This window comes from Empidonax traillii, unplaced genomic scaffold, assembly GCF_003031625.1.
Source record: "Empidonax traillii isolate 1590-97213 ecotype Southwest subspecies unplaced genomic scaffold, ASM303162v1 scaffold8:size5222938, whole genome shotgun sequence".
Lineage (NCBI taxonomy): Eukaryota > Metazoa > Chordata > Aves > Passeriformes > Tyrannidae > Empidonax > Empidonax traillii.
The window spans coordinates 203,624-220,436 of record NW_020955201.1 but is presented as its reverse complement, the minus strand read 5'-3'; the positions used below and the strand labels follow the sequence as shown (position 1 = coordinate 220,436).

The 16,813-nt window shown below is 38.7% G+C and overlaps 1 protein-coding gene across 1 annotated transcript in view; it reads left to right on the top strand.

Moving 5' to 3' along the window:
* The first annotated feature begins 971 nt into the window (after positions 1–971).
* The window catches only part of LOC114056716 (interleukin-31 receptor subunit alpha-like), a 28,017-nt gene continuing 12,175 nt past the window's right edge, over positions 972–16,813 (top strand). Inside the window, exons 1-9 of the mRNA XM_027882143.1 lie at positions 972–1,014; positions 1,237–1,287; positions 4,037–4,148; positions 7,638–7,804; positions 8,872–9,011; positions 12,186–12,327; positions 12,489–12,571; positions 13,633–13,843; positions 15,519–15,677. Of these exons, the coding sequence (XP_027737944.1) occupies positions 972–1,014; positions 1,237–1,287; positions 4,037–4,148; positions 7,638–7,804; positions 8,872–9,011; positions 12,186–12,327; positions 12,489–12,571; positions 13,633–13,843; positions 15,519–15,677 (1,108 nt within the window). The remainder of the gene's footprint in view (positions 1,015–1,236; positions 1,288–4,036; positions 4,149–7,637; positions 7,805–8,871; positions 9,012–12,185; positions 12,328–12,488; positions 12,572–13,632; positions 13,844–15,518; positions 15,678–16,813) is intronic.

The window sequence follows — 16,813 nt, the reverse complement described above, 5'->3', positions numbered from 1 at the left end:
TGACTACATCCTTCGTGAAATCTGATAAGATATGGTTGGTGCATTAGTCACCCCTTCCTAGTGTAGAACATGTTGAGAAGAAAGCCCATAATCCTCTTTCTTTGAGTAAGTGATTAATTTTAAGCAGATTTTTTTATTTTTTTGTGGGGGTTTTTTGCCGTTTAGTACTCAACCTGAAATATACCACGGTTGCCAAGATAAGTTAATAATTTGCCTATCTTCAGGTAGGTTTGGATCCAATCTCTGATAGCAGCTATCTAAGCCCAGAAGGGAAATTTCCCACAGTAATGAAATTTTCTGAAAATTTCCCTTTACATCTCTAACAGTAACAGCTATTGTGGCTCTGCTGGCTTCTGTGCTCAGAATGTTCTCTGACTTAATGATGTTTATAGTTACATCTGATTTTCACCTATGGTGATTTTTGGTTGCATTATAGCCCCCAGTATAGGTACCAACAATGTGGTGAAATGGCAGTGGTGAAATTACACTGAGAGGGAGGAGAAGTCAGAAAGTGAAGACAGTCAGGGTCTTCTGCTGCTATTTTTTTATGATACCCAAGCATTCATAGTAGAGTCAGGCAAACACCTTGACTTCCTTTTAATTGATAACATCTCTAATTCACTTTGACATTTAGTCTAGGTTTTTCAAAGTAATTTGAAGTACCTATATAAGCTTAATTTAGTTTGCACTGCTGTTATCTCAGACACCACGAAGAATCTCTCTGTGACTAGTTACAAACACCAAGGCAGAAAGTTCTTGGTTTTCAGAGGGGTTGTTAGGACTTTTTTAAGTGTAATTAATAATATAGAGCTCATGTATCCCTCACATTGTCATTAATAAACCTATTACTTGTGTTTAGCCAGTAAGAGTATAGGTGTTAGAATGAATAGGAAGTTTGAAGAGGAAGTGTGAAAAATAGACTGAAGACAGCGTAATGTTGATTGTAATCATTACGCTTCTATACAGAGAAGATGAAGAACTCTCTGCTCACAGCTGTCTTTTTACTTGCAACAGGTGAGTTTTCACATGCTGCATCACTTACTGCTACTTGTAAATAGTAAAAATTCTTAATGCTTCTCAAAGATGAGGTTGTCCCCCCCCCCCCCCCCAAAAAAAAAAAAGACCAAAAAAAACCACCTCATGAGCAAACTGTGGGTAGGAGAAACAACCACCAGTAAAAATTTTTCCGAGTCCTTTCACAATTGTCTTGATAAACCATTCATTTTCACTCCCCAGGTTCCTGCAGCTTCACGAGCTTCGACTCTTCGTTCTGCCAGCAGCTCCCAGGTGGGTAGTGTCGCTCCCGCAGCCGCGGTGACAGCGGCGTTGGCACCGCGGGGTCTGAACGGCCCCGCCCGGGTCCAGGTCCTGCCGCCGCCTCCCCCAGGGGCTCCGAGGTTTCACCCCAAAAACAACCGCCCGCGTTTTTCTGAATGGAAAATCCGCCCGGGGGAGCACAGGCAGTGTATCCGCGTGTTCCCACGGCGGAGTGCCCGGGGTAACCAACACGCTGGGAGCGAATCCCACCCGGTGCGTCGCAAACAGCCGTGGCTTCAAAAGACCGCGGAAATTGAAATGTTTTTGTTTGACGGATATTTATGCTTTCCATTTAACTGATAAATTACTGATCATGAGGAAAAGGACTAGTCCAACGCATTTCAGTAGAGAGTTTTACAAAGCAGTGGGTGCTCATCTGATTAATTTGTGTTGTATTTGTTACAGTAGACAGGAACAACCTGCTTGCTCACAGCAAGAGGGTATAATTACACTCTCACAGCAGAGATGACAGGTTTTTGGGTACACAGTGACAGTGGGCAAGACATCTTCAGGAGGATCATATTCTTTCCGAAATTAGCCACGGATAATTTTCTAGTCCTTGCAATTAGCCAGCCAGGCTAAATTCCACTAAAGTATTACTGAGAACACAAGACATACAGGAAGAAAAATAGAGGGGAAAACAATTCAGGGCATTGGTTTTTGCTTGATTTGTGGGGTTTGGGGGGTTGTGGGGGTTTGTTTATTGTTGATTTGTTTCTTTGTTGTTGTTTTGGGTTTGAGTTTGAGTTTTGTTTGTTTGTTTGGGGGTTTGCTTGGTTTTGGTTTTGTTTTGGTTTTTTTTTTTAATGGAGAAATTGATTTGTGTTTTCTTTAGACCAAAGAATTTTTTTCTTTTTTTCTTTCTTTGCACAGCTCTTGGAGCACAGTCATGATACAGGACTAGGGCTAGGAACAATTAAAAATATACATGTTAAGGTAAAGCAGTACACTAAAGCAAAGACAGCAATAGAGTAAAACAATGTTCATGTGGACACTAATACACACAAACAGGACAAGTGAAAATAAAATTGCGTAAGATTCCTTATGTTCATCTGGAGAAAGTAACTTAAAACTTCAGTATATTGGGAATGGGGTGGTGCTTTGGGATGTTAGTTGAGCTAATACACTATTTTCACACATAAAATCTACTATTATTTCTTTGTGTACTCTAGTACCATAATCGTATGGAGAAAGATGAGGGGGAGAGGGTGTAAAACTTACAGAATGAGGAACAGTACAACCCTTGTTTGTCTCTCTTTATGCAGAGACAAGTCTGCAACATTGTGGTCACCACTGGGTTCTGAGCTGATAGAACTGTTATTTCTAATAGTTTCAAGAGCAGTGTATTATCCATTTATTGACATGAACTGTTGCAGAAGTTCCAAAAAGGTTTTGCTTTCAGGCATTTATTCAAAACAAGAACAAACAAAAACCAGTAAGTGAAGGGTTTAATTCAGAGCAAAACAGGAGGAGAATGTGAGAGCTTGTTGCTGTTTTCCCCAGTTGTCATAACACCATGTCCATGGGTGAGGAGGGTAAGATGTGGTTTGGTGGCCAGAATGAAAAAGCAAAGAATTCAATAATTTTTCACACTTCTGTAAAAACAAGGAAGACCTGATCTCCACCTTCCTGAAAGGAAACCTTACATACCTGAACTGATCCAGCATAACTATATTAGAAAAGTACTGTTCTTCTGGTATGAGAAGTGTCATAGAGTGGGGGTATTAAAGCCAGAGCTGTACTCATCCGACACACTTTTTGAACAAAAAGAACTTTTAACTTAAATATACATATGCCATCTCAATGATTAAAGGAATACCGAGAATACTTAGTAACTCAGGTTGTAGGAAGAAATTGTGCTGAATGAGGAAAAGAGGACTAGTCTTTTATCTCATAACTTAGGTTGTGAGATACCATAACCATGCTGTAACACCAGCTCCAGACATACACATTTATTTATCAAATAACAAAATATTTCTTATTCAAGATTGAAAGGCCTGTTGGCAACTAGTTAAACCTAATAAGTGTTAAGGACAAGTGACTTTATTCATCAGGAAAAATTAATTTTTATCACCCTAAGCATCCTGTACCTGTTAATATCCTTATCTACTTTTCTGAACAATAACAACAAAAAATTCCGGGTCTTTTTTCAAAGTTTGGGTAGCACTTTGAGGCATCATGGCTGATTCTTCTGAACTAGTAGTTCAGATAGTAAGACACAAAGCAAAAGGACAACAATTATATTTTATCATTACCACCTCCAATAAGAGGCTTTTGAAAATCTTAAATAAAGTTAACTGCTAGAGATCAAAAATTAGTTCTTTTAATAACGCCACCAGTGTTTAATTTCACTCCAGCTGAAAAATGCATATGTTTAGTTACAAAAAAGCCTCATATTTCAGTTTCAAAAAATTAATCACAAATAATTTTGCACATAATGTTATGCTCCTCCTGTTTTATAATGTGGGCTTGTGGAGAGAGGAGCCCTTTGTAAGGCTGGCAGTACAAGAGCAATATTGTTTTTAGCCAGCATTGTTCTGAATTCCGGGTAGACAAACTGACGGTTTTGAAGCCATTCTGGGATCTAGTTAACAAGCTCTGGCCTGATTTGTATTTGGTTTTATTTCTCATAGTCCCTTAGAGCTGATTAACAATAAAAACTGTTTACCATCAGTACCTGTGATGGGTCTTTTCAAGTGCATATGTTCTCATCTTCCAGACTGGGACAATGAATTGGTGTGCTACAAAGAATTAAGTGAGGATCTAACCTGTACCTGGCTGCCAGTACCAAATGCTCCTAATACAGTTAATTATACTGTATACTTAAAATGGTAAGTCTGAAGAGTAATTTCAGAAAATAAAAAATTATTATTTCTGTTATGTGATTCCCACTTGCCAGAGTTTTGTACCACTGTTTTTCATCACATTATATGTTGTTACACAATATTGGCCAACATCTTTCTTCACATCTCATCAATACCTATTGATTTGGTAAGAGCTTGGTAAGAGTGTGGAAGGTTGACCCCGGCTAGACACCAGGTGCCCACCAAAGCTGCTCTATCCCTCTCTTGCTCAGCTCAGCAGCACAGAGAAAATATAAGAAAAGGCTCATGGGTTGAGATAAGGGCAGGGAAAGATCACTCAGCAATTACTATCATGGGCCAAGCAGACTTGATCTGGGAAAATGAATTTAATTTATTAAGAATCAAATAAGAGTAGAGTAATGAGAAATACAGATGAAACTTTAAACACCTTCCCCCCCCCCCCCCATGCTTTCCTTCTTACTCAGCTTAACTTTTCTCCTGAATTGTCTATCTCATCCACTGAGCAGTGTGGGGGGACGGAGAATGGAGGTTGTGATCAGTTCATCATGTGTTATGTCTGCCACTTCTTTCTACTCTCATTCTTCCCTTGCTCCAGCAAGGGGATCCTCCCACAGGAGATAGTATTCCATGAACTTCTCCAGCATGAGTTCTTCACATGAGGCTGCAGTTCTTCCAGAACTGCTCCAGTCTGGGCATTTGCACTGAGTGCAGCCCTTCACGCACAGGCTGCTCCAACGTGGGTCCCCCATGGGCTACAAGGCCTGACAGCAAACCTGCTCCAGCTTGGGCTCCTCTCTCCACAGGCCCACAGGTCCTGCTAGGAGCCTGCTCCAGCACAGGATCACAGCCTCCTTTAGACACATCCACCTCTATGGGATCCTCTATGGTCTGCAGGTGGATCTCTGCTCTACCTTGAACCTCCATGAGCTGCAGTGGTACAGTTGCCTCTCCATATGGTGTTCACCACTGGTTGCAGTGGAATTGCTGCTGCATCACTTGGAGCACCTTCTCCCCTCCTTCTTCACTAACCTTGGTGTCTGTGGAGCTGCTGCTCTCACATATTCCTTTCTCCCAGCTGTTGTTATGCCTTCTAAAACACGTTATCCGAGAAGTGCTACCACACTGCTGATGGGCTCAGCCTTGGCCAGTGGCAGGTCCGTCCTGGACCCAGCTGGTGTTGGCTCTGGGGAAAGCTTATTGTATCTTCTCACAGAAGCTCCCTTCTACCAAAACCTTGCCATGCCACCCCAATACAAAGAGTGATTATACATCTTAACATGTTTCCAACACACTTTTTAAAACATTATTGACAAAAATCAGCTTACTCAATCAGTTTTATTTGCCTATTGACTTGCTTTGAATATCCAGCACTGATGCATTCAGAATAAAAACAAAACAAAAAGCCACCCAAACATAAACAGACACTTAGCTTTTATTTTATGTATTATGTATTATGTTATAGCATGTATCCCAGGAAGTGTCAGATGTGGCATACTTTCTGGCAACTCTGAATTATCAAGTATTGGTTTAATAGATGGAATGAACTTGCAGGGTTAATCTTGAACTGATTACTCAAAATATGGGCATCTTCAATTGCAGCTGCATTACAAAATTAGATTTCCTTATTTTATATCTACATATTTGCAATCTCCCATGAGATTAGAATTAGAGAAATAGAGAAGTTAGATCAGAAGACGTGATCTTTGCATGAGACCATATCATGGAGTACAACACTGTCTGCTGTTGGCAAATTCTGATATTCATTGCTGATTATTTTGCCACGTAACCCACTGCTCGTCATTAAAAGTGAGCTGTGACTAGGAACATCTCTTAAATCTAAGAAAATGTCACTACACTGGGAAATTCCCCAGTGTGATCTTCTGCACATTGCACAGTAGCAAAGCAATCGCCTCAAGGCTGAGGCTACTCCCCTCCATCACCTTCAATATTTTCCCGCTGAAGTAGCTGCAGGTGCCAACTTGCAATAAGCACCAAATCCCACTGCATTTGCTGTCCTGCCTCTTGGGACTTCAAGGAGCTCACATTTCTTGGAATGGCAGAAGCACTTGTGAATCAGCTCTGTTTCTGTAGAGATGTTATCTGCTGCAGTATTTGTAAGCTAATCCCTCTTGAAGTCCTCAGCCAAAACCAGACTGTGCTGTTCCTAGGCTGCAGGGTTGATGTTATAAACGAAGGCAGAAAAAAGAGTGAAAGAGGAGGTTGGCAGGGGCAAAAGAAGGCAATTCCCTTGCAGAGATGTTGATTTTTCCAAGTCAGAATTGGAACTTGAAACTCAGTCTTCTAGGTTTCAAGCCAGTGGTCTTAAAGAAAAGCTTTCTCCTCTTCTACTGTGTTAAAAGGAAAAGAAAAAAAAAATAAAAAAAAAAAAAAGGAAAAGGAGAGAGAGAGAGAAAAAAATCCCTACATGTGAAAGGGCTTTTTTCTTGCCTAAAAGAGGACATGACTCCTTTCTGCATATAATGTCAGTTTGACATTTTAATTGTTCCTTGTCTTTGCTCCTTTTGATTTAGTTGTCAGGAAGAAAAAGATTAAAGAAAAACACTCCCACAGAGAAGTTCCAACCAAGAATTCAAAATCATGCTTCATAACTAGTCCAAAGCAAAAGCCAGGGAAAACTTCAAGTACTTTTGTCCACTTATTAAATATTGCATCATGATCTGCACGTTTGTACATGAATATATTAATATATATTCAAATACTTGAAATATGTAGCTAGACAATTAGTATGCTGGCCCATTTCTTTAAGAACATTGAACTGGCACAGCTTTAACCTTGGAAAATATCTCTCCTGGGTGCAGCAAAGAGTGAATGAGAGAGAAAGAGAGAGAGAGAGAGAGAGAGAGAGAGAGAGAGAGAGAGATGGAGGAAAAAAATAGGCAGCACCATTGTATGTGAGGCATTAGACCTCTTGGACTTTCTGTGGTGTGTGTTAAGTACAACAGAAGTAGCCTAGAGGGCTGAGTCATGTGAAATTTAATATTGTCAAACTGATGCTTTGAGGGAATAGAAGGCAACAGGTAAGCTTGTGAGAGGTTTTTCATACTTTTGTGATAATTTAGATTCATGTAACAGAAATTCTGCTTTTCCAAAGGAATTTGAGTGCCCTTATGATAGGTGGGAAGGCTTTATGAAGTAATTTCCTGCATAATTTTATTGCTTCAAAATGCTCTAAATATCCCATTGTAAGTATAAATCTAGTAAGTACAGACCTTGTCTTGTATCATGATATGCCTTACAAGTTTAAAGCATTTAACAGTTCCCCACACACAACAAAGATTTACGTGTTTAAGTTTGCTACAGTCACTAGGGTGCTGGAATTACACTTGCTGTTTCAAACACTCATGATCTTACCTTAAAGATTTCGAGATACAGAATTGTGTGTATAGGTATCTGCAAAATTACCATTTGCTATAATGTTGCTTTCTGGGGGCAGATAAATAAAATGTTTTTCATTCTGTTTCCCTTTCTCTGAAGGAACAAAATAAGAAAACTTTTTCAACGAAACACATCATCGCCTTACATCACAATTGAACGAAAGAATCTCTACCTTGAGCGATTTGCATACATTTGGATAGCAGTAAATTACGCTCATTCCAGCTGTGTAAAAGGAAAGAACATCTCAGTTTTACTAAGCAAAGCAGGTACAGCATCTTTACAAGTTACTACAGTGCCCAGCTGAAGCGGTAGTCACATTTTCTTAAAAATAATTTCCAAAATTTCAACTCCCAAAATACACTTGTTATTTTTATTGACTCAGGGACCTACCCTGCAGTTTGGTTTCCTTGAATTAAGTTAATAACAGAAGTCTATCAGCTTTTACGGGAGAGGGGTTTTACTTCAAAAATATGATGGAATAAAAAATAGTAATATCCAGAAAAATATATATAATGATATTTGTGTACAGTGCTTAACCAGCTTTCTGTGCTGTCTTTGGCAGTTTTCTCAATTTCTTTATTAGTTTATGAAGAGTAGGCTGACTTAGTACTGTGCACTTAAGGAACTCTTGGTATAGGGCATTAGAGTTTCAAGAAGCTTTTTCAAAGTTCAACTCTTTTTGAAGGCCACTTACCCATTACACAGTGTTGCAGGGAAGATATGAAAAAAGAAGCCCTATTTATTATATACTTTAGATGTTTATTTTAAGATTCTCTACAGTATCTGGTGACTGAGATAATGTTAAAAACTTACCAAAACCTTACCTTCACAGACTAATCATGGTCCAAGAAAAACTAGTGCTTCTCGCTGCTGGGAGTTACTACCAGTGCAACTCAAATTATCACTATGATGTCTGCTGGACCCTTTTGGCCACCTTATGTTTATTGGAAAGAAAGACAAAAATTGCATTTGCAATTATATAGCTAAAGACAGTTGCTGAAATTGAAAGATGTCCTGGTAAATTTTTATGCAATTCACTATTACAGATACTCTTGACATTTTGATTTTGCCTTTCAGCCTTTCTCAGAATAGTATCTGCTTAGAAAAAGGGTCTTCCTGAAATCAATTGAAGCATTCACAAAAGAAAGGCAAGAGGAGAAATGCTGTTTTGTTGATATCATAACAATTTAATAATTATTAATTTTCAGTCTCTTTTGAAGTCTGTGTTCGGCATGAAGTCTTTTGTTTTTTATAAACCACACCTGATAGACGTAATTACAAAAGCTTTCCTACTTCTCTTGCATTTATAACAGCTGCATATTCTGCATTTTAGGGAAGTGCTTGGCACCATCTAACATAAATGCTCATCAGATCACAAACCAGATGATAATAAAGTGGGACCTACCCGCAACCCCTACATCATATGAGCTGAGATATAGAGAGATGCTCACAGAATCCACTCGGTGGACCGTGGTAAGTACTTACAAATAACAACCACATGAGAACATGAGGTGCCTCACTATCAGCTCAACAGCACATCCAGCAGGCCATCAGTGCCATGGTACTGAAGAGCACACAACATGGATAGCAAGCAGGTGTGGTAAGCTCCACTTGTTGCTGATGTCCACTGGGACTTTGAGCCATTGGCCACTACCCTCTGGATGTGACCATTCAACCAATTCCTGATCCAACTAACATTATATCCACTGAATCCATCTTTCTCCATTCTGGGGAGAAGGACATTGTGGGATACAAGATCAGTTCCAGCTGCATTTTAGAACACCCAATATGGCACAGCAATAGGGCAGTACCTAGAACTGAAAGCAATGTGTAAGTTGGAAAAACAGTCATCATAACAATAATATCTTCATGTAGTAGCAATAACTGCTTATCCTGTTCATTGCCATCCAGACTATCATGCAAAACCTTTGCCAGCAGGCAGGCATGGTTTGTATCACTGAGTCCCTGAAATTGTCTGTTTTTCAAGCTCCGTTGTTTTAATTTGTATGAAGAATATGTATTTACCAAGTAGAACCCCAGCAAGAAAAACATTTCAGTGGCATCAGTTCCCACTTCTTGGGCATCACTGCTCACCTAGGAGCCTTTTCCCTTCCTCTTTACTATGAGAATCTCTCTGGTTCTTCCTTTTATTTCAGAAGACTGTTCCCATTTCTCTCATAGATGACTGCCAATTTTTTTGGCCACTTCAGGATTACTGTGAGAGGCCCATGTTAGAAAGGTTTTACCATGGTACAGAGAATGTGCAAGAGTCTCCTTTTTCATTGGCATAAAAGTCCTAGACCATTCTAGGACAGAGAGCTACCCAAGAATAACCCACCCAGGAGTGCAATACACAGATAAGTATGTGCAGGTGGTCTGCTATGTGACGTGTGGAAGAACAGAGGGTTAGGAGCAGCACAAACGCATGTCATACAGGTTCTGGAGACAGGGGAGATTAGGAGATTCATGTGTATACTGTGAAGGACTGGTAGATAGAGCCACAGTGGGTGATTTGAATGACTTAACACTACAGGTCATAAATATTCGTTATCTCCCATGTCCAGCTGATCCTATGAATTTAGGCTGTAATCTCCTCCTAATCATGTGACCGTAGGCTACGCTTGTAGATGAGGCTGGAGGGAAAGGGCAAGAATGAGCATAAAAACACAGAGGATACGTAAAGCTAGATGAGATATAGTGTTTATCAAGAGTAGTAGATTAATGTTCATATAACGTAATTTAAAACTTTGATCTTAAATCCATTCCACTTCCCTCTTCTTCTGTAGGAGACTTGGATTCTTCCTGTAATACTGTATGGAGTGGGATATTTTTGTGACCAAGCTCTTGTTCTACTAGCAAAAAGTATACAAAGTTGTCATGGGTGGAGTAATACACTTCACTCTTAAGAAAGAAGTAGCAATATGTTTATTGATATAAAACAGAAATCTAGCAAAATTTCATAATAAGTGTGACAGCACTTTAATAAGAGTAAATGGCAAGGAACACTTGATTACTGCATAGGGGATAGAGTCAGACAGAACTGTCAGGGAGACCTTTTAATTGGGTCATAATGCTCAGAAAGGCTCCCCTTGCATTCTAGAATTATTCTCAGAGTCCCAGGAGTTTAGTTGCTTCAGGATCCAGACTTAGTCCCAGGTCTAGTCAACAGTTTATGTTTGGAGGATTATAATGTGCAAATCAATTCTTTGTATCACTTAAATGAGATTTCATAGTTTTAGTGCAGTAATTTCCAATTCACTTATCAAGTATCTGATGGGATAAGTATTTTGTCAGTCTTGAGGAGTAACTTTGAGAGGTGTCCCTACTCAAGAGATTCTGGTGTGCAGCCCACTGCTGTGCAGGAAAGCTCAACAGGCCCTTGGATGCCCACTCTTTTAATGGGTAAGATGATTTACTTTTAGACTTATTTGCATGTTCACTTCAGATCTTAGTTTCTTCCAAACTTGACTTGAGTCAAACCTTAACCAGCACTATGGTTAGGTGGACAAATTATTCAAATTAGCCTTGGCTGTTGTGTTGTTATCTGTCTCCCTCCAATCAGCCTCAAGCTATATGCAGCCATCATGACCAGGTACATCCATTATGACTGCTGGTGGTGGTTATTACTTGGGCAGGGTTACAGGAAATAAAGATCAGGCTAGAGCTGGGGGGTGAGCATACTGGCACAGACGTTAGTTAATCAACTTTAATAAAAAAAATAGCACTGCAGAAATTTAAAGTGATGAGCTAGTCACCTTTTACTGGGGCTCTGCTGGTTTTAGGGTTTTTTTGTTTGATTTGTTGGTGGGGTTTTTTGGTGTTCTTTTAGGTAATATATACAATTAAGAAAACAAAACTTTACAGCAAACAAATGCTAACACAAATATTTCAATCTGCAATAGTACTTCAACAAAAAACTCAATGCCTAGAACAGACCAGACAAAAGGTCTATTAATGCAGGATACTGTGTTCTGATAGGAGTCACCAATGGACATCTGGTAAAGAGTGAAAAATAAACATTTAACAACAATTTTTCCTCATATTTTCTCCTAGTTTACAGCTCCAAGATTTCCTCAGACATGGGTGGGTTTCTTTGTTCCAAGAAAAATTCCATTCCCTGCACAGTTACTGCAGCACCAGTGCTATCATCAGCTGTAGATGCACATTACTTATGCCAGTATTTATACTTAGGCACAGGCAGTCATACATTCAGTCCAGTCACCCCTTTACCACATCAGTCACATGGATCTCTTTAGGCATACTGATACTTTTGAGAATAAGGGGATTTTTTTAATATATATTTATTTTTCCCTTGACATCTTGTTCTTGAGGATGCCAACTAGGCTCAGAGTTAAATAAATTATTATTTTTCAGTATATATCATGTCTAATTGATTTTAAAAACAGTATTTAGACCCATAGACAGTAAGGTTGCTTACTGTCCTGACCGAGCAGAACAAGTTCATGAAAAAGAGGGTATTGCTTTGAAAAAATGAAAACACCTTGGCTAAAATGTGCATTAATTCCTATTTGATGGCAAGAATACCTCCTTTCAGCTGCAGTCAGAAGGCTGGTTCTTGGCTGAGAAAATAATTATTATAAGATTATGTTTTATTGGTGCCACATAAATTAAATATATTTTTTTTAGGTGCCTGTAGAAAGCAATGCTGTCAATATCACCATTTTGAATTTAAATGCTATGTCTTCATACATTGTTCAGCTCAGATGCATAGCCAACGGTGATCTGAACTGTGTTTGCGTTTGGAGCGAAGAGATTCTGGTCCCTCACAGTAAGTGAAATGTAGCTTTATCCTACTGGGAATAAGTATAAATGTAAAATCCTTTACAAATCTTGTGTCATATGAAATAGCATTTTCAGATACTGTTGAAAATATGAACATCAGAATGATTCATATGGCTGCCTGTCTCCATCTTTTTCCACATTTACTAGAACTCATGAATAAGCCAAGAATATCATACAATGTAACTACACAAATCTCTCCAGGAAGAAGAAGTGTTCTTCTGAAGTGGGAGGTAATGTTCACTCAAGTCTCGGTACCTTCTGTGGTGTACATGCTATTAATTTATTACCTTATAGGGAAAATCAGAATTCCTCATTCTACTGAGACTACACTGCATATGCAAAAGGAACTGGATATTGTACACCTGCTTCTGAAACACCTGCATTTGTATTCTGATGATTTAGGTGCTAGAAAATAATAAAAATACATTAAATTATAAAATCGAAAAATCATTAAATCTCCCACTCCTGTCCAGGGAAACACATCTTATTTTCATTTTAAGAGCTTCCATCTTTGTCAGAAATTCCTCTTGAGACATGTGCCTTTTAAATGAATAAATACCTTTCTGTCTATGTTACTCCAAAAGTGCCCAATTATTTCATTAAGATAACCCAATCTCACAGCTTTGTGGTACCTACACACTAATAATTTTGTGCCAGAAAGAACAGACTTCATATCAGAAATAATCCTTGCAGAATTCACAGGTCTTCATGTATAGAGTTAAGTTTCTTTCTATATTGCAGTAATTTCCATTTCTGTGCACTCATTTTCCAATCTCTTATTAGGATCAGTACAGTAAAATAATGAGTGAACCACCATCAGAATTATCCAGAAATTGGATATTTAACATGTTCCAAATTTGTAGTGTAATTACTAGCATTTCTCTTTAAAGAGACCAGATACCTAACCAAGCTCAAGATGAAGATTCCCAGAGGCATAAATTCCAATAAACACCTCTCATTAACTTTCAAGTTCCTAATAATGAGGGATATGTTCCAGTGAGATGTAGAGAACATTACAGCTGCTTCAGTGTCGTTATTACTAGTTGGATACACACAACTAAGATCTCAGTTAAGGGAAATTTTTAATCCCATGCTTCAAGCCTCTCAATTTAAGCATGCTCTTAATTTTAAGGAAATGATTTGTTTTATTGATTCCTAATGACCTAATTAAAACAGTATGATTTTATCTCCATCATTATAAGTTATATTTTGTCTATACAATAAATTCCTCTTGATTTTCTGCACAGGACATAACAACATTTATAGAATAACAATTTTTTCCTCTTGATAGGTAACACGAAGTGAGAACATCCTTGGATATTTGGTTAATGTGGAAAGAATACCCAACAGTTGCAGTGACTCACCAAATCGCATCTTTCTCAAGGACAGAAAAATTCTTCTAAATCTCTCCATGGCTTACCATAGAGTTAATATTTCTGCCTACAATGAAGCAGGAGAATCTCCACAAGCCGTCTACATTGTCCCAGAATTCTCTGCAACAGGCACTTACCTTATCAATCTTTCACTAGAGTGGTGGAGAAGTTTTATGAGCAATCTCTAAGGCTACTTTCTGACACACTTTGGGATATGTTAAAGCATTCTCTTGTGTATTTTTTAGGCTCATATTTTTACATAGTGAGAGTCAGTATTGTTTCTTAAGAAAGGATTTCAATAGAAATTAACAGACTAAGGAATTTAATATTCGGTTTAGCACTTGTGCTTTCTCAAACTACAGAAATTATTATGTGCTAGACCTGCCCAGCAAAATGCTTTATGAACTGTCCTCAACATTAAGTATATGCCAGTGGTTTAAAAAAAGTTCACAGAACTATGGGTAAATCTAAGTTTTTTGAGTTAAGTAACTATTAGGACACCTGCTACTGTCTTTTATTTCTGTATTACTCAAACCAGCACGTGGGACAAGAAACAGATGGGATGTACTTGTCGTATTTTAACAAAGAACAAGGTTTTATGATGCCTACATATACAGTTTTTTCATTTAAAAATAGAACGATTTAACAATGTTTTCCTTATAATTAAGGAAATTATAGTCTTGAGCTATAGTTATTGCAATATAAGAAAAACCTCGTTCTTCCACAGTATGTTGTGGGTTTTTTTTAATTAAGCTATAGCATTCACAAATAAAGATGTGTGGAAGTACTCTTGTTGATCTTCAGATAGCTGCAACTGATTGTTTTTCCAGGACTTTCTAACATACTCTCCTCATTCTGTTCTCCTTTTTCTTCAAAGAGGTAACAACTTGATTTTGCCCTTACATTTCAGTCCCTCAGCTCTCTTCTGATGAAATATATACTACCACTTCAAGCAACCTTTTGACTGACAATCAATTTTCTACTGAACCTCTCAACCTGTTCTTCATGGTTCTCTTCAGACACCTGTTTCCCTTTGGCTGCATTTCTATGCAGGTTCTCTGTATCTGTCGTGAATAAGTGGGAAGATATTTGCATAAAGTGCATTCCCAAGATAAATTCCTTCTCAGCGTACCCAACTTTTGCTCAGCTAATACAGCCATTTTCTTTAATTTCCCTTTATTATATTGGTTTCCTGACAGGAGATAAAATGGAGAATTTTTATGTCTACCACTTCTTACTCCAAAACGGCAGATTTCTCTTCTCCCTCATTAGTGTCAGTCAGAAGGTCTTTCCTAGTTTGGTCTATCTCTTAAATGGTCTATCCTAGTCTATCTCTTAAAATGTCAAAATTTTTAAAATCCTTTCAGAATATGCAAAGTATATGAAATTTTATCTATATCTAAATCTCTGACATTAGCCCGTTCTCCTCCTCCCCTGCCCAGTCAAGAACGACATCATAGTTACCCTATGTATAGCACTTACCAGTGGCTCACAGGAGGTTATTTAGGAACACCAGGCTTCCTCTTCCTGAGGCTTGGAACAGCCATTTAATTTTTGACAATTGAAAACAGGGAAAAGTTGTGAACAGCAATCAACACCGAAGCCCCCAGACACTGTTGCAAAATACTAAATGCTAAGTTTCCTCTATTGACTTACTAGTAGAAACCTTACTATGATAGGTAAGTCACTTGCAATGAAACTACTTAATGAATGATCTTCAAAGAAAGGCAATGGGAGAAAGTAAGTAATAGAGGAGAAATCTGCTTTGCTGTTTATTGATGTCCAATTGTATGTTTGTTCACAGAGTTACCTGGTCAAATCCATGTCAAACGCCAGGGAACTAATGCAGTTGTCACCTGGACTCCAGAATACAATCCAAAATGTTTTGTGGTTGACTGGGGCACTGGTAAAGAGGATATGCACATGAAAATAATAACTACAGCTACTGGAAGTTTCATGCTAGGTAACAACTGGTGCATCTCCTGTGGAAGCATCCTTCCATTTGTTGATTATTTTTGGTTGGGAACAGTAGGATTTTTCATTCTGTTTTCAAGGGCAAACTGAAGATCCATCCAGATATGTGCAACTTTTAATCTTTGTCCAATGCTGAGACATCATTTAATATTTAGCAACACCACAGAAGATAAAAAGCAGAGCTTTCAGTAGGGTTCTTCTGTGGGCAAGAAATGCAGCCAAACTGCTACTGCTGGTACAGTGTTTCTCCTTGCCCACATTCTAGTCAGACCTATACATCAGCAGCTTTTAAAAAAACATCTATCTCGTTCCTAGGTAAGCTAATCTTTAAATATAAACTGTTCTGTTACAGTCTCCCTAAGATTAATTTATTTTTTTATCCCTATGGCTATCCTTATCAAAGCCTATGTTCTCAACTCCAAGTATTCTGCTTGCCAAGTTTGGCACAATGGGCTGCAGTCGGGGATAACTTTTTGGGATAGACATTGAATATCTTGATTAAAGACATGTAGGTGACTCTTGCAAAGGCCATTCAGGACACGCTTACAGAGAACATTAACTTCAGAGTTCTATAAATAAATGCACCTTTTCTTTGGTCCTTCTGCAACATCTACTTATTTTGCTTGGTTTTTTATATGCTAGCTGAGTGGAAAATATCTGCCCTTGAACTAAGGTATCTATAACCATTTTAGTTCCTGGTTTCTCCTTTGGAAGCTAATGCCTCCCAGAGAGAGACTATAAACAGATCTGCCACCTTTTAAAAGAAAACCCATGTTATATGTTGTCCTGCTTTTGAAAAAATTTGCATTAAGCATCTAGAGACATTGAAGAAGGATGTACATACTTAGTAAGGGAGCCCCTGGTGGTCTAGTGGTTAAGGACGTGGCGCTGTCACCGCCGAGGCCCGGGTTCGATTCCTGGTTGGGGCCACTCCCCGGGCAGATGGAGCTCGTTAGCCCTGTAAGGCAATCCATCTACGTCCTGAGGACCTCACTGCCACCGTCCAAGCTCGCTTGGCCCCGGCAGATGAACCTCAGGATTAAAGGGTGGGCTCAGTTCCGCGCACACTGTGTCTCACCTAAAAAATCCAATGCGCAGGCTGGAAGGTGGAAAGACCTTCCCCGG